At 39.4% G+C, this 21508-nt stretch overlaps 1 protein-coding gene across 1 annotated transcript; it reads right to left on the bottom strand.

The window, feature by feature from the left end:
* Nucleotides 1-3232: 3232 nt before the first annotated feature.
* Nucleotides 3233-19679, bottom strand: KCTD18 (potassium channel tetramerization domain containing 18). Its single transcript, XM_074364198.1, has 7 exons — nucleotides 19540-19679; nucleotides 16902-17137; nucleotides 15009-15220; nucleotides 12473-12666; nucleotides 11251-11345; nucleotides 5334-5436; nucleotides 3233-4054 (listed from the first exon to the last, which is right to left on the bottom strand). The coding sequence occupies exons 2-7, from the start codon at nucleotides 17059-17061 to the stop codon at nucleotides 3544-3546; spliced, it is 1275 nt and encodes a 424-aa protein (XP_074220299.1). The 5' UTR covers nucleotides 17062-17137; nucleotides 19540-19679; the 3' UTR covers nucleotides 3233-3543.
* Between the last annotated feature and the right edge of the window lie 1829 nt (nucleotides 19680-21508).

The following is a 21508-nucleotide window of genomic DNA, read 5'->3' as shown; positions in this document are numbered from 1 at the left end:
TTATTAAATCCATACTTTCTACTTAGTATCTAACCAACATCCTACCAAATGTAGACCAAAGCTAGTCAAAGGGATTGCAGGTATAAACAAGGCAATTCTTTGTAAGGCATCTCTGTTTATATAAACGTTAACCTTCTTCCCTTTACAGAACAGTTTACTACCATAAGGCTTTGTGCACATTCAAAATGCTATTTAAATAAAAATTCTTCCATGAACAATTTCTCAGGTAAAGACAAGTAGGCTTCTACATTAATTCCTTCTTTAGAAATCAAGGTAGAGTGGAGAATAATTATACTGTATTTAACCATAGACTGGGAAGTGAATCAACAATTTTTTTCAATGTTAGCACTTGCTAAGGAAACAACAGAGTTCAGTCTGTAAATGAAAAAGAAATTGCATCAGCAATTCTAGCAGGAGCACAAAGCCGGCTGCTTTTTTCCTTTCTCGGAAGTCAGGCAGCATCTGTCTGACCTCTGTGAAGTCTCATGATCCATGTCTCTGAACTACTTTGCAAAGCTGGACAAGGTACATACCTGTTATGGCCATTACTAGTGGCAATTGTGGTCAATAGCAATAATCACTGAATTAAGGAACTTCTACTAGCCACCTTCTTTGTTCTGACAGGATAAATTCTGCAAGGTTGGAAGTCAGTTTCTGCACCCCCTGAAGACTGCTACCAGACACATTTTATAAAATAATTGGGGCGGGGGGGATCTGCCCTAAGTGTCAGCAATTTACTGGAGGCCTGCTGTGTACCAGGCATTTCAAGTACAGAAGTGACAGAGAAGAAGTAACCTAGAAGACAGACATGTAATCTAATACATAATACCTTCCTGCTCAAAAACGTTAAATATTAAACAAATTCTCACTTTTACATCTACTTCTCCCCTCTAGCTTTTCCTTTGGTCAGTGATGCTGTGTCATCCTGTAGAAATTAGATTATGGAGCTGAAATGGGGGAGGAGGGTCATTACTGTATAGCCTTAACTTTGTTAGACCTCATTTTCCTGATCTTTAAAGAATTGGGAAAGACTACCTTCATACGCTATTCTGCAACTAAGAAGCAAAATGAACACAATGAAATAAAATACATGAAAATACTTTATAAACTGGTAACATAAGGCAATATTGACACAAAAAACTTATTTAAAAATACAAATGAAACAAATCCTTCAGTAGACTGAATGCCAGCCTTAGGCTTTCTACCATATAATTAACCAGTTTTAATCAGGGCAAACCATTTTCCAACACAGATTACCTGGGAGGGCATGGTAAATGATCTTTTTTTTTATATGAACAATACTTAAAATACTATACTCACCATTCACAATTTCTGCCGTGTCTTCTGATCTAACTACACAAATCTACTTTTCCAAAGTAATGATAATGAATCACTATTTATAAAACATGCTTTCCTTTGAAAAACAATTTATTTTCCAGGAATGGAGAGCAGGGCATTGACTACAAAAGGGCCCACGGGAAATTTTTGAGGTGATAGAATATTCTATATTTTGATTGTGACCACAGTTGCATGACTGTATATATTCATCAAAACTTAGCGTACTTAAAAAGAGTGAGTGGGTTATGATGAGTTACCAGCTTTTTTATGTTTGCAGAGTCTGGTATTAGGAAAAATGAGTTTTCATGTGAAATGAACCTAACTCCCAGGGACCCACACCCAAATAAAGTAATGTTCAAGTTACTGGAGAATTCTGAATTTGATTTTGACTGCTGATATCTATAAGGGACGGTTTGTCCCTTTCCACCTCAGCTGTGCAACGGCTCAGCAGTTATTCCAAAACCTCTCTTCTTACAAAGGCCAAATGTGCTAAATAGATGTCCCTTAAACTACTTGATGCAAAGAAATGCAGACTGTTGACTGAATCATTCATGATTAATCTTCAACATATTGCCTTTCCAGACAAATGTTTATCATGTATAAAATACACGTTTATTAGTATAAAATTTTCTTATATGAATCAGCAATTCATAATGTCAAAGATCAAGCAATACTTACAATATCCTAAAGTTCTCAAAACTCACTATGGTCTTTAATTTTCAGAAGGCCTGGATTCTTTATAATAGTATTTTTCAAGGAGACTGAATATTTTATAGATTCCACAGGGGAATATCATTCATGAATCTTTAGTTAAATATTCATTTTTTTCCAGCCAAATAAACCACCTTATTGTAAAAGGCTGCTGGTATTTGGATAGCTATCCAAAATTGGTTTAATTATTTCATACATTAACTAGACAAGAAAGCAATTTTGTAAGCAGAAATAGATAAAAGAGATAAATGAACAAGCTTTCAAACTACTAAAGGACTGCAGGGCTTAAAAATAAGTACAGTCATAGAAAATATCACTTTTTATAGAAAAGTTTTACTTTATTTTGTAAAAAGTAATGTTTTGAGTATATTTACTTTGCTCTTTCAAACCAATGCAAGTAGAGTGACATGCATTGAGTAAAAAGTACCCTGCTTTATGAACTTACTTTTAACACACTGTAGGCATACTGCTCACGAAAGGCAGAAATATGTGATCCAATTATAAAATATAACATGTAAGTGTAAACACATACAACTGAACAGTTGTGAAAAAATAGAAGATTAATCAAAATATTCTGTTTAAAAATATTAAATTCAAGTTATGTGGAACTTTTATGCATAAAAAAATCATGTATAATCAGAATGACTCTTTAAGGGTCATTTTTGAAAAACAAATGCTAACTTTAGTGAAAAAGTTAAACTTTTAACTTCTCTCTTTCAAAGTCCTTTCAAAATTTCAGTATTCAAATTAAGATATTTTAACAATTCATTCCAAAGACAGTTAAACAGCTCTTATTCCAAGAAATCTTCTTGTCATATATAAATAAATCTGCTAATGGAAGAGTAAGAAAAGCCAATCTAGGAAAGAAAATAGTTCAGCAAAGAGACAGTCAAAGGTGATCTCAAATTGCCTTTTTTCCCTCCCTATCATTTGTTTTCATGCTACTTTTTGAGAAGCGACCTGTAGGGAGTTCATCCTGATCTACATTTTCTCTCAAATCACCCCCGTCTGAGACAGCACAGGGAATCGCCCTATTTCACCAGACAGGAAAACCTAAGCCCAAACCTCACTCCTACCCCTGGGCTGCAGTGAGAAACGTTACAAAAGTGCCTAGTCTATGATTATCTCAGCAACAAAGTGGACTTCTCTAGTGATGATTCCGCTGTACTGTTTTGTTGCCTTAATGTTAATTAAACATCACACACACACACACACACACACACACACACACACACACAAACACACTCTCTCACTTAAAAATTTGAAATTAAAACTGTCCCTAGACAAATAATTTAAACGCTGGGAAAAGAAAAAGTAAATATAAGCCCAACCACTTACGGCCTCCCTCCTCCACTCCTACCTCCCCTGATTCAGCCTAAATAGAAACGTAAGTTTTCACCTCCACGGTAGCAGGAAAGAGTGCCACTCTTATTTGCATTAAACGGGTTGGAAGCTCGAAGAGGCAGACGGGACTTCTCAAGTACCCGGTTTCCATCAACCAGTCTTGTCCTTCCCGTTCTCAGTCTGTGGTTCCGAGGGGCTGGGGGCGTCGGGGGGCGGCCCCGGGGGCCCCGCGGGCCTCGCTGCGGCGCAGGCGGGCGGGGAAGGCCCAGGGAAGGCACGCAGTGGAGTCCGCTTCAGTTTTATCACTCGGTGCGGGGTGGCCTTCTTGTCGGAGAGCAGAACTTTAGCTGGAGGTGGGTGCGCCGCTCCGTTTTCAGCTGCCCCAGTCCCCCCGGCGGCCTGGGGACGCCCGGGCACCGCGGTGCCCACCGGGGACGGGGCTTTCGACGGGGCAGTGCGCTGAGCGGCCTTTCCTCCCGCAGCCGGGTTCACCGGCGCCGGGGACCAGGGCTGGGCAGCAGCGGCCGGAGACACCCTGACCGAAGCCGAGTTCTTGACTTTAATTTGGGTGCTGGTGGAAGGACCCAAAAATCGGACTGGCTTAGGACCAGTCTTAGAGTTCACGCCTTCTTCTTCCTCTTCATTGAACACTGTCAGTCGTCTGTAAACACAGAAGCAGGTCCTTATCAGCATTTACAGGTTTAGTAACTAATCAAGACATCTCCGAAGTTTACCTTCAGGGTGAACAAAAATGGTTTTGTCAAGAATTTGAGTCAAGAGGTTTAGAGGTATCAACCTACCTCAACTCTCATCTCCCATCACAGAAAGTATGTAAATTAGCAAGTTTACAAAAAATTGTTTCAACTTGAATGTACTCTTTTAAACTCACACACAATGTGAGTGTCAAGGACAAATAATCAAGGACAAAAACTTAGGAGTGTCACACTAGAATTCTACAACATATCACTCTGTTTCCAAAAATCCTGACGTGACCCAGAGGATAACCAATAACTTGGTTTCTGGGAAAACCAGGCTGTTTTTTCCCAGAATAGCAGTTTCAAGAGATTTACTGAGGAAAAAAGGGTTTCACAAATAAATGTGAGAAATGCTACTGCATATTTTATTCGTCTCTTGAAGCTTTAAAGCCTCTATTAACAAATTAAAGATTCTATAGTAAAGATTCTATAGTAAAGATACCTGTTTAGCTTTGTTGAATTCATATTTCCCAATCAAACCGTAATGCAACCTTCGGCACCCAGTAAAATCAACATTCTATGGAACACATTTTGGGAAACTGCTATAATGGTCAAACGCATGGTACAGTTTAACGATGTTTTTTGAATCTGAGAAGTATTGGACAAACCCTCAAGGACTCCTGAACTGAGTTTGCCACTCACTGTGAAAAGCCTAAAGGGGGAATATATCATTTTAAATGTATTTAAAGCACTGTTAAAGACACAAATGTGAAGTGAATTTAATGCTAATAATTTCATAGAACATAGAAAATGCTACAAAATAAAAATGCTACTTGTGGTAATAGGAAGGAGAAAGGAATTCAGAATAACTCACAGGAAATTTCAAATATTAAGCCTAATATATTTTTTGACTATTGCCAATAAAGCCTGGGATTTCACTTTAGTGGGGAAAAATACTTACCATGACATTTCCACTGTGTCCACTAATATTTTTAAAATCATACTCTTCCAAAAAGAATACAGCTTATAACTCAGTTTTAAAGAATTACTTCTATTTTTACATGGTTTTGGTAACTTTGTATGTACCGAGATTTATAGTTTGACGGTAAGTCAGATATTCACCTAGGTGATTAATAAGCTCAGTAAGGTCAAGAACCATTATTCATTCCCCCCTATAAAGGCAGTAAAAATATAGGTCACAGATTAAAAAACAAAAACCAAAAAGATCAACAGAGAACAGGTAACCTCTTTCGAACTGGGGCCATGTGGCGCAGGCTTCCAAGTAAAGGCCGTTCTTCCAGAGTCCAGCATTCTATCAGCTCGTGAGGCACCCGCCAGTAGCTAACGCCTGGAAGATAAAAAGACATAACTGGGAGGACCACTGCCCACTGCAAAAGCTTCAGCAGCATTGTTTTGTATAAGACCGGCCAGAAAAAGTTTGAGGTTCCTGCCTCCCTCTTGTCGAAGGGAGGCATACACAGGAAGTGCTCCCCCAGGGCAGCAGTGGCTCAGCTCACGGCCTGGGTCTAGGAAGAGCTGCCTCCCAGCCCCAGCTCTGCCACAGATCATCAGCAGGTCGCCATATGGACGCTGGGCAACTGAGTGTGTGCTGGCTAAGGACGTGGGCTCGGGAGCCAAGACTGCCTGAGTCTGGATCCCAGTTCCATCCCTCACTAATCACATTGCCCTGGGAAAGTTACTTAACTTTTCTGTGCCTAAAAATTCTCATCTGTGAAATGATGACAGTTAAGAGCACATACCTTGCCATGATGATTAAATGAGAAAATAAATGCAAAATGCCTAGGACAGGGCCTGGCACAGACTAACCAGGCAAGAGATGTTAGGCACCTTTATTATAAGTCACAGTTGGGAGTTGTGTGAAAGGACTGGACAGTGGGGGTTCTAACACTAGCCCTCTACCTCACTGGGTTGCTGTGACTGTGAAATTAGGTAAATTCTGAGAGCCATCCTGTAAGAGGCAACCACTATATGAATATGAGATATCACTACGCTATAAGCATCTTTTCAAACAAGAATAATCTGAGCTAATGTGGTAGGCCAAGATTCCAGTCAAATTGATTTAATTTTTAAATCTGATATGTTTCTGATTGAAAGCTCAAAATATTCTTATAAAGCTTAAAAACATTATGCTAATGAAAGAAGTCAGACACAAAAGGTCATATATTATATGATTCCATTTATATAAATATCCAGAATATGTAAATCCTTTGAGACAGAAAGCAGACTGGTGGTTTCAGGGGCTGAAGAAAGTGTTTCAGAACTGAATACAGGTGGTGTCAATATAGTAAATGTCACTGAAAAATATACCTTAATTAATCCTATGTTATGTGAATTTCACCTCAATTTTTAAAAATACAACCATAGAAATTATACATGGACACATTAAAAAAGGTTTAAAGAATGATGTTGAATAAAAATTGCTTGGAATTGAAAACAAAAGTCCTTTAAGTCCCAAGAATGGACTTGGTGTCTTCTTTTTTAATCATTAAAGGTCTAGTAATAACAACCAACTTAGCAAGCTGGGCACATAAATTATTACATATAACAGAGCTGTCCAATACTTGAAGAAGTCTATGGACCTCATTTTTAAGACAACAACTTTCTAGAGCTGTGTGATCATGCTCCCAAACCTATTTCTGCTACAAAAACAGCCCTAAATCTCATCCATTAATTTTTTGTTTTTAAACCAGGTTTATTGAGATATAATTTACACAAAATAAAATTCACCCTCTTTAAGGATGCTGAGTTTTGATGAATGTATACACTCATGTAACCATGGCCACAATCAAGATGTAGACAATTTCTATCACCCCAGAAAGTTCCTTCATACCCTTCTGCAGTCAATGCCCTGGCCTCCATTCCCTAGTTGTGCCTTTTCCAGAGTGTCGTATCAATGGAATCACGCACTACATAGCCTTTTGTGTCTGCCTTCTTTAGCATGACACTTTGAAGACTCGATCATGTTGATATATGTATCAATGATCGTTTCTTTTTATTTCTAAGTAGTATTCCATTACATGGATATACTACAATTTGTTTTAAAAACTTTCATTTTCCTGCCTATAATTTACATTCATTGTACAAAACTTGGAAAATATAGGAAAGTACATTAAAAAAATCAAAATCACTTCTAATCCTTAAACTAGGAAACATGACTCATGACATTTTTATCTCATTTCACTTTTTTTCTCTTCATATGCATATAATTGAAAACACTTCAATTTTTTTTTTCCTGTTTTTGACCATTTCTTATTTTATCATGGGCATTCATCAATGTAAAAAGTTATTCAAAATAATTTTAATAGCTATATGCCATGGATGTGTCAATATTTACTTAACCCTCTATAATAGACATTTAGGTTGTTTTCATTTTTTCCCTATTATGAATAATGCTTAATTGAGTATCTCTGTTCATAAGCCTTTGTCTGCATTTGATTATGTCTTTAAGACAGATGCCTAGAAGTAGAATTTTTGGGTCAAAGATATGAACAATTTTGATGCTATTGCTGTGTATTGATAAATTATTTTTTCCCCCAAAAAAGTAATATTAATTTTACTCCTGTTAAGACGGCACAAGAGATCTTTACTAATCTGGTATATAAAAAAATAGTTCTCATTTGATGTATATTTCATCAGTAATGAGTTTGAATCTGTGCCATGTTCATTTTCTTTTCTGGGAATTTTAAGGTCATGAACCTTATACATTTATTGGTAGCAGGGTTGAGCTGGTTTTCTAATCAATTTAAATAAATCTTCAATCTTTGTCCAGTCAATGTAACACTTTTATCCAAGTTTTTAAAATCAGTTTTTAAATTTTATTTATATTTTTATGTTTTAAAGTTAATATATTAAATATTATAATAAAATTTATTAATCTTTGTCTTTAGGTTTTATTTTAAGCTTATAATTTCTTTCCCCAATTAAGAAATCAGTTATTTGCTTACATTTCATTATATTTTATGATAGTTTCATTTTTCATTCATAAATCTATATGGGATTATTTTGATAAATGATGTGAGGTTAAAGTTTTGTTTTTCTCCCAAGCATATTTCTCAATTACTTATTAAACAATCTATACTTTTTTTATTGGTATCTAATACTTTCTTATCACACAGGACTTTTTTCCTTATACCTTTAATGGCGTTTACCCCTGATCTCTGCATCTATCCTTGTGCCCAAAACACATGATTTTTATTATTATAGAGCTACATACAGCATTTTTATCGTCAGAGCTAAATTCATTCCTCTAATGACTTCTACTTTCTAAAATGCTTTTGGCCATTTTATCTGTTTATTCTTTCAGTTTATTCTGCTAAACTCATCATTTCAAATACTTTTAGTTGATTCTTTTGGGTTTTCTACACAGACATATTGTCCACAAATAACATAAGTACCTTCTTCCTTTCAATAGTTCTTTCTCTTACTTCTGTTTCCTGTAGGACGGCTTTCCATAGGCCTTACAGAACTTTATTAGATAACAATGATACTCCATAACATGCTTTCTAAGAAGTTAAAAACAGATGCACGCTTTGTAAAAGTCAGTGATCCCTGCTCTCCACTCCAGCTTCCTGAGTCAGTGGAGAAAGAAGCCCAGCCAGGCCCTCCCCAAGCCTCATGGGCAGCCTGCCAGTCCAGAGGCACAAAAGGACACAGAGAACACCAGGGGGGTTGTTCCCCAACTTAAGCCTAAATGTCTCAAAGTCAATTAAATCTAAAATAGTAAGCTTAAAGGGAACAGCACTCTATTCAGTGTACTTCATCCTATCTGCTTGAGGGGTATGATGTGAAAAGAAAAAGAAGGAAACGTGAGGAGGGCAAAGCTGAGGAAAAGAAGAAGGGTTGGTGCTAGCATCCCCCCAGAAGAAGGAAGCGCTGACGGAGTTTTAAAAAGCCTCTTCCTCTTCTTTTGTTTAACCTTTTGTGACTTGCAATGTCAGTCTCTACCAGCTTTTTAAGGTCTTTTGAGGACTGAGATGTGTCATATTTATCTTTGGACCCAATTTTTGGACTTATTCTAGTCCTTGCATCTAACAGACACTCAATGCATGCTTGTTAATTAAGAAAAAAAATACTTAGGCATAGAACAGTTAACCTCTGTGATTTAAGCAAGGGCATGGCCTCTCTGAGACTTCGTTTCCTCATCAATAAAATGGTAAACAGCATACAGGGTTGCTTTAGGACTAAGAGATACTGAATGTAAACTATTTATCACACTGAATATTAAGCAGAATTATTATTACCCACTCACATAAGCAGCTTGGTAAAAATGGTCAAATTTCAAAGTGTGCATTCAAAGATTATTTTGTTTTCAAAGGGCTCTTTAGACATCTTCCCCAGCATTATTTTCATTTTCTGTCTTGCTCTCTTTTAACATTTTTTATTGATTTATAATCATTTTACAATGTTGTGTCAAATTCCAGTGTAGAGCACAATTTTTCAGTTATACATGAACATATATATATTCATTGTCACATTTTTTCTCTGTGAGCTACCATAAGATCTTGTATGTATTTCCCTGTGCTATACAGTATAATCTTGTTTATCTATTCCACATTTTGAAATCCCAGTCTATCCCTTCCCACCCCCTGCCCCCTTGGCAACCACAAGTTTGTATTCTATGTCTATGAGTCTGTTTCTGTTTTGTATTTGTTTTGTTTGGTTTTGTTTGTTTTTTTTTTTTTTTTTTTAGATTCCACATATGAGTGATCTCATATGGTATTTTTCTTTCTCTTTCTGGCTTACTTCACTTAGAATGACATTCTCCAGGAGCATCCATGTTGCTGCAAATGGCGTTATGTTGTCAGTTTTTATGGCTGAATAGTATTCCATTGTATAAATATACCATCTCTTCTTTATCCAGTCATCCGTTGATGGACATTTAGGCTGTTTCCATGTCTTGGCTATTGTAAATAGTGCTGCTATGAACACTAGGGTGCAGGTGTCATTTTGGAGTAGGGTTCCTTCTGGATATATGCCCAGGAGTGGGATTCCTGGGTCATATGGTAAGTCTATTCCTAGTCTTTTGAGGAACCTCCACACTGTTTTCCATAGTGGCTGCACCAAAGTGCATTCCCACCAGCAGTGTAGAAGGGTTCCCTTTTCTCCACAGCCTTTCCAACATTTTTCATTTGTGGATTTTTGAATGATGGCCATTCTGACTGGTGTGAGGTGATACCTCATTGTAGTTTTGATTTGCATTTCTCTGATAATTAGTGATATTGAGCATTTTTTTCACATGCCTATTGATCATTTGTATGTCTTCCTTGGAGAATTGCTTGTTTAGGTCTTCTGCCCATTTTTGGATGGGGTTGTTTGTTTTTTTCTTATTAAGTCGTATGAGCTGCTTATATATTCTGGAGATCAAGCCTCTGTTGGTTTCATTTGCAAAAATTTTTCTCCCATTCCGTAGGTTGTCTTTTTGTTTTACTTATGGTTTCCTTTGCTATGCAGAAGCTTGCAAGTTTCATTAGGTCGCGTTTGTTTATTCTTGCTTTTATTTCTATTGCTTGAGTAGATTGTTCTAGGAGAACATTTTTGAGACGTATGTCAGAAAATGTTTTGCCTATATTTTCTTCTCAGAGGTTTATTGTATCTTGTCTTATGTTTAAGTCTTTGATCCATTTTGAGTTTACTTTTATGTATGGTGTAAGGGAGTGTTCTAGCTGCATTGCTTTACATGCTGCTGTCCAGTTTTCCCAACACCATTTGCTGAAGAGACTGTCTTTATTCCATTGTATATTCTTGCCTCCTTTGTCGATTAGTTGACCAAAAGTTTGTAGGTTCATTCTTGCTCTCTTTTTTAAAATTATATATTTTATGCTTAATTTAGAGGTATACTTCCTAGGACAATGCTAGGTACATGGTAGGTGCTACATAAACTCTTTTCAAATTGAACTAAATAAGCATAACCAACAGAAGTGTATTTTAGGTTACTGAATTATAAATTATTAAAAATACCTAGAAACTTATGGGGCTTAAAAACTTGTTAAGTAAACTGCCTCAATGTTACTATGAGGTGACAAATACTTTGACCCACACCAACAAATACTTTCTTAAAAAAAGAAATGCAGTATTTTAACTTGCTTTCTCTTACTAAGGAAAAATCTACCTTCTGCCATGAAATAAAGAAATTGTACTATACCTTTTCCTTCCCAGGCATCAAAGGCATCCATCATTTTCTTCAATTCTGCTACTGAATAATAGCTCCAAATGTACTGAACGTTATTCCCAGCCTCTCTGGAAATATTACAAAAGGTAATGAAAACTTACTACCTAGGTATGAATGTGCATGTTGGGGGGCTGTAGCTAACAGACACTCAATAAGTGCTTGTTAATTAAGGGAAAGAAATGTAGGTATTAAGTTGTTGTTCTTTGATCCTTAAGCGCGCACACACACACACACACACACACACACATACACACTCTCTCACACACACACACACTGTCTCACACACACTATATACTACATGAGTATAATACACTATACTTATATACTAACCTACATTTGATCTCCTTTTATTGTGGTAAAGCATTTGTTAATTCCACAATATAAACTGTGCAGACAAATCAATAAATCTTTAAAATACATTTTCTAAAAAATCACCCAACTCCAGTAAAGTTAGAAAAGATTCAACTTTGACTAAAATTTTCTTAGCACTATGCCAGGCACTTATATATCTTATACAGAAACATCCCTGCCTGTAAAGAATTTAGAAAATGATGACATATTTAATCATCTAAAAAGCAAGGTCATGTGGTCATGCATTAGTCACTGATGTGTGACCAATCCAATCTCCCAGAGAATTAAAAAAAATTTTTTTGCAGTGAATTGACCAGTGTAAATAAGATTACAGGAAAAATATTAAGAGAATAACCCCTAAGAATTTTAACATGTTCAAGGCATTGGATTTTAAAGCTGGGAGGGACCAGTTGAAAAGTCTTTCAGCATTTCTCAGACCAGGACATCAAGGCACAGGCCAGTCGTGGGTCACTCAGCGGGCCTGCTGACTACTAGGCCAGGCTTCTGACCCTGGACTGTGGTCTAGGGGAGACACCCAGGCATGTGGCCTTTCTTTTCTTTTATTTCTTTTTTTATAAAGCCCCTCAGGGAATACTGATGAACACTTACAGTTGAGAACCACTGTACTAGACCAGGGAGATGGCCTGTAGCTTATATACATACGTGAAATGGTCTTAATCATACTGTCCTCAGGAAGCAGACCGATTTCGACAGCTACAAAGCTCATCTGTCTACTGAGAGGTGCTCATGGTCTTTTCCAGTCAACCACGCATTCCATTCAATGACACCTCTTAGAAGAGACCAAGACTTTATGGTCCCTTTTCATATTTGAATATGGACATACCTTTTAAAAATGCTTTTGCTGTGAATTCTTCCCCCCAGCTGCTTATCAATGGCATCTGTTCCATCGGTTTTGGTGGAAAACACCCCAATAATTCTACTCTCACAGCTCGCACCAGACGTGCTGAGATAGTGCAGAACCCAAACTGTTGGTTTACTGCAAACTAAACCATACGAATCACAGAAGTCTGTTAAAGCCTGGAGCAAAAAAAATATATAAAATTTTAATTTAATTCTGGAGTAAAGTAAAACTGAATTTGTTCTATTACTTTCATGTGAAGTTGCAACTTCAGTTGGTCATAAGGGAAATAAAAAGATTATATATTTCAGCCTACTTTTTGTGCCTTTAAAAACCAAGCCAATTGTTGAATTTGGGTTATTGCGTGGGGGGCAAATCACCACCCGAAAACCCAACACCTTTTCATCTAGAGAGTTCTTTTCTGCATACAAATTATATTCCTTTCCTTCTCCTTTGGACTCAATACCAACATCATTTTTAAATCTTTATATAACCTTTGTTTTCCCCCAAATTTCCTACTTGACTCAGCGTCCCTTTTACTTTCTACTAACTAGCCCCACGGTTGATGCTTATTCTTAACTCCAAATCCAATCCTGGATTGACCAGATTAACATGTTCTTCTACACTGAAAGATATGAATATATGAACTCAATGCACATTGTCTGAACTCATATGGCCTTTATCCATCTACTCATTCCTCATCCTAATATTAAGTACCTAGGTGCTGAGCACTATCTAAGGTCCCTGTCTGGGCAGACAGAATGATGAGCAGAAGACAGGGTCCCAGCCCTCCTAGAGTTTATAGCTGATGCAGAAGGCAGACATTAAATAAACATCAGCACACAGTGTAACAGGTGCTACCAGGTGAGCCTATGAGGCGCTAAGGGGCACAGAGCAAGAGGGCTTCACCCCGTGGGGTGGCACAGGCCTTCCCTGGGAGCATCAGCATTGTTGCTGTGGGCGCTCTGAGGACAAGCACTTTTGTCTGTTTCATTTTGTATCCTAAGTGCCTAGAAAAGTGCCTGAGCCAAAGGAGAGGCATAATATTTACTGACTCAGTGAAGGAAAAGAGGACCCTAACATGGATTACATTTTCATTTACTATTGCTACCTAACTCCCCTATTGGTTTTAAACTTCACTTGCACATTTATGAAAATTCTCAACTGCATTACAAACTGTTCAAGGGCAAAAACTGTATGTCATATTTCTGTGTGCCCTAGAACAGTGTCCTATATGCCAAAAACATTTGAAATAAATGCGTCTGCTGGCAGAATGAATGTACGCATGCTATGTCCTTTCTGCATACAAACCAGGAATTAAAGACTATAAAGATGAATGTTAACCCACCCCAACTTTCCAGTAAGGCTTTTTTAGCCCCATTCTGCATACGTGTACAACAGCACCAAAAGACTGACAGCTCAGTTTATAAATAACTCCACTAACAGAACCCATACGGCCATGCAAATTCCCAAAGAGGATCTGGAACCAAATCAACTGTCTCTTCATGCTCCTGATAACCATACGGTCAGCTTGCTCTCCTAAACACTGACATCCAAATCAAAGAATTCAAACCAATTCAGAACAGTTTTCACTATTAACAGTTATCTAGGAAAACTATTTTTTAGATGCCCAAAAATGCCAAGTAATAGCAAATAAAATATTTACCAATAAGACAAAAACAGATGAAGCTGTTCAAGTCATATAAAGATCTTCAAAATGTGATTTAAAATAGAAGAATCTTAAAAAAAGATTTACTGATCTCAAGGTGAATTAATCAAACTGATGAGTTTTTTAAAAAATTTTTAAAAATTTGTTTAGGGGGGAGGTAATTAGGTTTATTTATTTTTTTAATGGAAGTACTGGGGATTGAACCCAGGACCCTGTGCATGCTAACCACGCACTTTACCACTTGAGCTATATACACTCCCCCTTCAAACTGATGTTTTAACTTAGTAACAAACTGCTACACTCACTAAATCAGGTAAGAGATTTTATATACTCCTTCATTTATCATGACCGTCCTTTTAAAATATCACCTCAGGGCGGATGGTTATAGCTCAGTGGTAGAGCACATACTTAGCACACACAAGGTCCTGGGTTCAGTCACCGGTACCTCCATTAAAAATAAATAAATAAATGAAATAACACGTCAGTAAACAAATTAATACCACTATACCGTCACAAACTACTGTACTGCTCTTAATTTAAAAAGAAATTCAAGAGCAGGAGAGTTCTATTTTTTAAAAAGCCATCAAAAAGTGTTAAATCTTCAATGAGGAATAAAAACTCGGTAAATCTTTGAGTGGCATTGTAGTACACTTTCCTAGAATAGAAGTTTGGCCTTAAAAATGAGTAGTAGTAATTAAGAAACACAGTTTCAAAAATTATAAGAAGAAAACAGTCTCATTTTGGTTTATCTACAACATGGGCTATATAAAATAACACATTGCTTTGTGAATAATAAATGTATAAATATGTATTCTCATATATATATTTTAAAACTTAAGAAAATGCCAAGACCTTTTTAAGTTCTATATTTGACCTTAAAGAATATGTCTCCATCTCATTGGCCAAGTGGTCAGACAGGCTGTACGGATAAGGGATGCCAAAGTAATCTGCCTCCTCCTGCAGAGCCACACGGGTTTGCTCGTCTGTGGGAATGTGAACCTCTCCATGAAGATAATCCAACAGGTATTTAAACAGATGTCCATCACGGTCAATAACACAAGCCCCTAGAAAACATTCAGTTCAAAAATGACTGCACAGTCGAACTATAATAATTCTACATAATAAAACTGGAAAAAAAAATTAAAAATAAAAATTGAGTAGGTTCTGTAGATACAAAAACAAACAAAAAAAAAGACTGCACGGATACATATTGACCATCAATAAAACTTCAACATGTCAGACTAAAATTAGACTGAAGATCTCTATAGTTAGAAATGTTTCTTTCTCACAAGAAAGTTAACATCTAGTGTTCAAATAGGTTTAGTCAAACTTGGCGATCCTTTGTATTCTCACTACTCTGGTGGAAAATGTACTCGGCTCCATTTGGAATTTGAGCTGCAATGACCATATTCCCAATATGGGCACCATGAAAGCCATGAAGACCTCAGACTGCCGGTAGAAATGGGAGCGTACCCCTAACTCCTCCCAGCTGGGCCAGGAAAGGTGCATGGGGTTCCTCCCTGATGAGGACATGTGGGGTGCTCACTACTACGTCCAGCATTTGTGTGTCAGCGAGCCCATGAATTAACTTGTAGTGTTGCCGACATACACACCCAGAGTTCCTAGCTCTGGGCGTGCTGTGTATTTGGACTTACTAGGTTAGTCCCTGTGTATTAAACTTTTAAAAAGAAATGCTATTGCTGGTACTATTTTATGATAACAGACTTCTCTTAGACAATTCAGCAGAATTTTAAAAAACACTTCTGTGTGGGGTTACTCAATATTTCCTTTTCTACTTTGATTGGTTTAGAAAAGAAGGGATTAAGAAGGCAAAACCTGGGGATTGAAGAAACAACTCAATCTCTGCTTACCATCTTCTCCCCAGCAACCTTTCTACCCCAATGGACATCATGTCCTGGGCACCCGCCATCAATGAGTTTCCCATTCTTTCAACTGCCATTCAGCTCACAAAGCAATCTCTCAAGACCCAGGGTTACTACCAGCCCCTTCTGCTCAGAGCTCCTCAAGCCCTCTCTTCTAACACAGATGCAAGAGTGGGTTCCACGAGCCCCTAAGATGTGCAAAAAAAAACGTTACTTGCATTGCTGAACTTTCTTTACAACCAGTAGTAAATTCAATGAACCCTGGAGCACTTAAACCGGAGAGCGGCCCCAGGACTCTAACCCTTGTGATTTACGGTTTCTTCTAAAACACCAATTTTCAGTCCTCTATCACTGGGTGATGGACAGTATAAAGTCATTGACGTTTCCTCAGGCATACATGTCAGCCCACACAAGGCTCCGCAGCTGGACCACGTGCAAGTTTAACTCGAATTCTACACTGCCAGTGACCGTCCTGTCGACCATGACGGCAGCTGCCTTCTCCAGAGAAATATATTTCTTAACTTTAAGAAAACAGAAGCTAATATATTTAATCAGCCACAATACCTTTCCCCATTGAGTTTTATGAATGTAACAACTTTCAAAATATAATCCCCATGATTAGGTCATGGTTGGCCTTTACATACATTCACTTTTTTCATCAACTTTTAGCAACAGCATCACAGATTCTGGAAATGGGTATTTAAGTTCTCCGTGTACTTAATGAATCTCCATACAGTCCTAATGATCTCAGTAATTGGTATACTAAGCTAACACATTCTGTTGTAATTAGAAAAATTAAAGGGAATTTAAACTAGCTTCTTATTTTAATGAATATTCATAATCACAGACTTTAGATATTTACCTGATTCATCTGTTTTTACGGGAAAACGACCGCTGAACATGGATGCCAACATCGAATCCTTAAAGCGGCACAAGGACTCACGCCTGGCTGTGTAAATACAGCCTCCCACGTTCAGTCGAAGAATATCTAACACCTCTTCTTCGGCCTTAGGACCTTCCATCGCTCTCTCTGACACCTGAATTTTTGCTTTGAAACACTTTCAAAAACTGCAAGACAATGGTAGTCCCAGTCCCCCTCTGTAAAAACAAAGGACAATCACCACTGACATTTCCAATAATACACCAATTAGATAATAAATACATTTTAATATGATTTAAAACAAATTCCTCAGCACTGGCAATACTGAATTGAAGGATTTTATGTAATACAAAAGAAGTCTGAGATATGCTGAGAAGCCAGAAAACTATGGCTCAGAAGATTTGTAAACGATAATAAACTATTATCAACCAAATCAGAGCTGCTGAAATGACTGTTTTAAGAATTAAACAAGACAATGCACTGTCTATTACATATAAAGCAAAGGTGAGGTGTGCTTATGATTTTCAATATTCACATATCTTTTTAAACTACAGTAAGTCTAAGGGAGCTGTGTAGACTTGCAGAGGGGATCAGCACGTAGCATAGAATTGGGGTACTAAGCTCTACCAATTACCAACTTGGGACCTTGGGCAAATACTTATCTTGCTCTGCCTGTTTCCCCATCTCTAAGATGGGGTAGGGAAGATGCCTACTTCAAAGGACTATCAGAGGAATAATTGATAGAACATATAAAAAGCATACAGAACAGTCTGGCTCAGAATAAGGAATCAACAAGTGATAAATATTATCTATAACGATACAAAATTTTACCAGAAGGTATATAGCGAGGGCCTTTAGATTGGCTCTGGAGATTTAAGGAAACATTAAGAGCCAGAAATTATTAATTGTAATTGTAATGGTAATTGTAATTCTTAAGTCAGGTAACTAAGGAATACATAATTTATCAACTGAGATCAGAATTCCATGTACACCAATAGCCATACTGGTCCAGAAGGACAACAAATGACACCTCTAACTCATCTGGCTTCTTCCCTCTGAAATGGCTGAAGGTTTAGGGAAATTTAAAGGATCTGATTTCTTAATCTATTCTGGAGACAGATGAAACCACGGGTGACCGTGGCGTTTTATGGAACCTAAAACAATAGCATGACGAAAAAGTTACTCTCCACGTATCTGCACATTTCAGAGCAAGTGTAAAATGGCTGCCAATAGGCTCAACCTCTGTGGTCACTCACTCAGTGTGCTCAACTATGATCCTTTCATAGATGCTCCCATTTAGCCAATTTCCAGTGAAATAAGGGAAGGAGGCCATTAGAGTCTGAGGGATACCATGTGTGTGAAACATGATCAATGGACAGAAACTATTATGGGCCAACAGTTCAACCTTCAAAATCCACCTATCAGTGTGACTTCCTACACTGCCTACAAGTCCCAGGAGCAGCCCTGCAACGATTCATGAGAAAGAGCCATCGCTGAGCCCTGGGATGGATGGGTTCACACTGCCCTGGTTATCAGCTCCCTGGATTTCTGTCTGTTCTTCAAAGCTGCAGGCAAACCTTCACTGCTTGCATGACCTTCCCAAGCACCCCCTAGTTAGAATCCTTGCAGAGTTCTCCAGATACACTTTGTACCCCTGTCCACATATTATCTCACTTGACTAATCCCTAGTTTGGGGGGCTGTAAGCTGCAGGAAGGCAGGGCCTGTATTACCCTTAGCAATTCCCATTTACTGAGTGCTCACTATGTGTGCAGCCATAGGAGACACATGGCAGACATTACTTAATTCACACAAAAGCCCTATTGGATGGGAATTACTGTCCCTACTGACAGGTGAGGACACCGGAGAAAGAAAACAGTGATATGTGCAGGGTCCACACAACGGCTGTCCTAAATGGTGGAGTCACTCCCAACCCAGTCAGCAGGGCCAACTCCAAGTTCTTCCAGCTGCACCCCACACTGCCTCCTTCAGTACTGTTGCACCCCTAAGGCTCCTGACCTGGGCACATCACTAAGTATCTGTCCATCTGAAGACCCCTGTTGGTGGCAATAGGAACAGGTTCAAAGATTCAAGAGATAGCCCTAAGGCAGAGGACCATGACCATTTATTTCAAGGCCAATCACGGGGCCCCATCCTCAAATGCACCCACTCAGACTCCCTGCTGTGTTCGAAGTGCCCTGCCCTCTGGGGAAGTGTCCCCAGCGTGCGGTCCTGTGGCCACCAGCATTAAAACCATCAGGGACACTTGCTGAAAATGCACATTCCCGGACCACGACACAGAGGTTGGTTCAGAAAATCTAAGGGGTCGGAGTTCACCCGCAGACCCCACTTTGAGAATCGTGGCTCAAGGGACTCGCATTCCTCCCACGACGCGGGGCGAAAAGGAGGGGCTGGGACACCACAAAGCCCCGCCGGGATCTCCCGGCGGCCGGGGGACCCCAAATCCGCCCGAAGCCCGAGTCTGCAGCCCCGGGGCGCCCGTGTTGTCAGCGAGGCCCGGGCTCTTCATGAGGGCGCCCCGCCGCCTCCCGGGCCCGCGGCCCACCCGGCGCCCCGCTCCTCCGCACGGGCGGGGCGGGATAGACCGCCTCCCCGACTGACCTGCGACCCGCCCGGCCCTCGGCGCGACAGCCGGACGCCGCGGGGCCCGACGCGGAAGTGAGCGCCTCCTCGGCGGCTCCACAACTCGTGCAGCAGCGCGGCCCTAGGGGCGCCCCCGTGCGGCCCCGCCCGGCCTGGAGGCGACGGGTTGGAAAGCGAGGCCCCGCCCCGGACACGCCCCATCCCGGGCTGGTCCCGCCCCTCCGGCCGCCTCCGGCCGCCTCCGCTCGCCTGGCTGGAGGACAAGAGGTCTGGTGGCCTCGTTCCCTGCAGGAAAAGGGAAGGCCCCGCAGAGAGATGCGGGCTGGATTCCAGAGGGACGGTCTTGTCGTCCAGAGGCTGCTTTTATACATGAAGTAACACAACACCGAAATCACGATCGTCCAGGGTCAGCTAATAAGTGGTAAGAGAATGAGTTAGGTCTCACCTACAGGTGAGGAGGGCTCTTCCCTCCAAACTGGGCTGCTCAGCGCCGAGTTATGAATATACTGCACTTGGATAAGTCCATTTGGATAGTGTTTATGGTTTACAGAGCTGTTTCACACAGAATATTCTTGTTTAACTTAGTCTATGTGACAACCCTTCGTTCCCATTACAGAAAGGAAAATTGAGGCAGGAGCAAACTGTATTGAAATTTATCGAATATTTCTGTACACCTGACATTCTGCTAAATGCTCTGCATGCACTAATTTCCTCTTAACAGTAACCCCAAGAGTTGTTTCGGGTTCCAGCTGCACCCACCTTGTGCAAGGGACTTTGCTAGGTATTTCTCAATGAATAAAACACAGTCCTATTTGCAAGGTACTTTGCCAGAATCAATACTAATAGGTTCCTAATTTTTCTGACTGGATCTTAGAAGGGAGTAAGCCAATAAGAGGTTAAGTCCACCTACCCCCTCAGATACTAATGGCCCCAGAAGAGAGGGGAGGTTTGTTCAACCTGTAATTATTGAGCACTAGATATGGACCAGGCCCTGGGAGTGAAGGACTGTATAAGACAATCAATGCCCCTGACCCTGCATCTCAGGCACTTCCATTCTAGTGCAGCAGTCAGAAGATTTTGTAAACATCTTGGGCTTTGTGGGCCATACATAGCTACTCAACTTTGCTGTTGTAGTGTTAAAGCAGCCATACCTAATACATCAATAAATGAGAGTGACTGTGTTTCGACTTTATTTATGGATACTGAAAGTTGAATTTCACATAATTTTCATGTGTCATGAAATAGTCTGTAAATAACTTTTTTCAAACACTTAAATATGTAAAAACCGTTCTTAGAATATGTGCCATACAAAAATAATTGTCCACCCATGGTCCAGAATTTGCCTAGTCCTGTTCAAGAGAGAGAAACAGACACTAAGCAAAATAGTTACAGATAGTGATAACTACTTGGGAGGAAATAGGATAATTTGAGGTAGAGACAATAACTTGGGTGGAGAAGGCCTCACTGATGAGGGGACATTTAAGTTGAGCACTAAGGATGAGAATGAGTTATGCTCTGAAGAGATGGGGGAAGAGTATTTTAGGAAGAAGTAGAAAGACCCTGAGGCAGGAAAGGACTTGATAATTTGTAGGAAGAGAAAGGACGCTAGTATGTCTGGAGCTTGGTGAGCATGGAGATAAGAGGGAAGGTGATATGAGATGAAGTTGAAAAGAGAGGCAAGGACCAGCTTTTAAAGCATTTTGTGGCAGGGGCAGGAGTTTAAATTTTACTCTAAGCATGGTGGGACGCCATCGAGAGGTTCTAAGCAGGGAAATGGCATGATTGATTTACTATTTTGAAAAAAATCACTCTGGCTACTGCAGTGAGAATGGATTGGAGAGGCATAAAATGAAGGTAGGTGGCTGTTGCAGGAATCCAGGGGACAAATGGCCTAGCTTCTAATCAAGTGGTGATGGCAAGAGAAAAGTGGAAGAGTGCAAGAAATGTATTTAGGAAATAAAAATGACCTTCAATTTGCTGATGAGCA

Source organism: Camelus bactrianus, chromosome 5, assembly GCF_048773025.1.
Source record: "Camelus bactrianus isolate YW-2024 breed Bactrian camel chromosome 5, ASM4877302v1, whole genome shotgun sequence".
Taxonomy (NCBI): domain Eukaryota; kingdom Metazoa; phylum Chordata; class Mammalia; order Artiodactyla; family Camelidae; genus Camelus; species Camelus bactrianus.
The sequence above is the reverse complement of the archived record's forward strand: the minus strand, read 5'-3'. Positions and strand labels throughout refer to the sequence as shown.

Excerpts from the sequence above, each read along its gene's own strand:
- KCTD18 (XM_074364198.1), bottom strand. The coding sequence starts at position 17,061 with ATGGAAGGTCCTAAGGCCGAAGAAGAGGTGTTAGATATTCTTCGACTG. Across the intron at positions 12,667-15,008 it reads CAAATATAGAACTTAAAAAG|GCTTTAACAGACTTCTGTGA; the intron begins GTCTTGGCATTT and ends TTTTTGCTCCAG. Across the intron at positions 5,437-11,250 it reads TGATGCCTGGGAAGGAAAAG|GCGTTAGCTACTGGCGGGTG; the intron begins GTATAGTACAAT and ends TTTATCTTCCAG.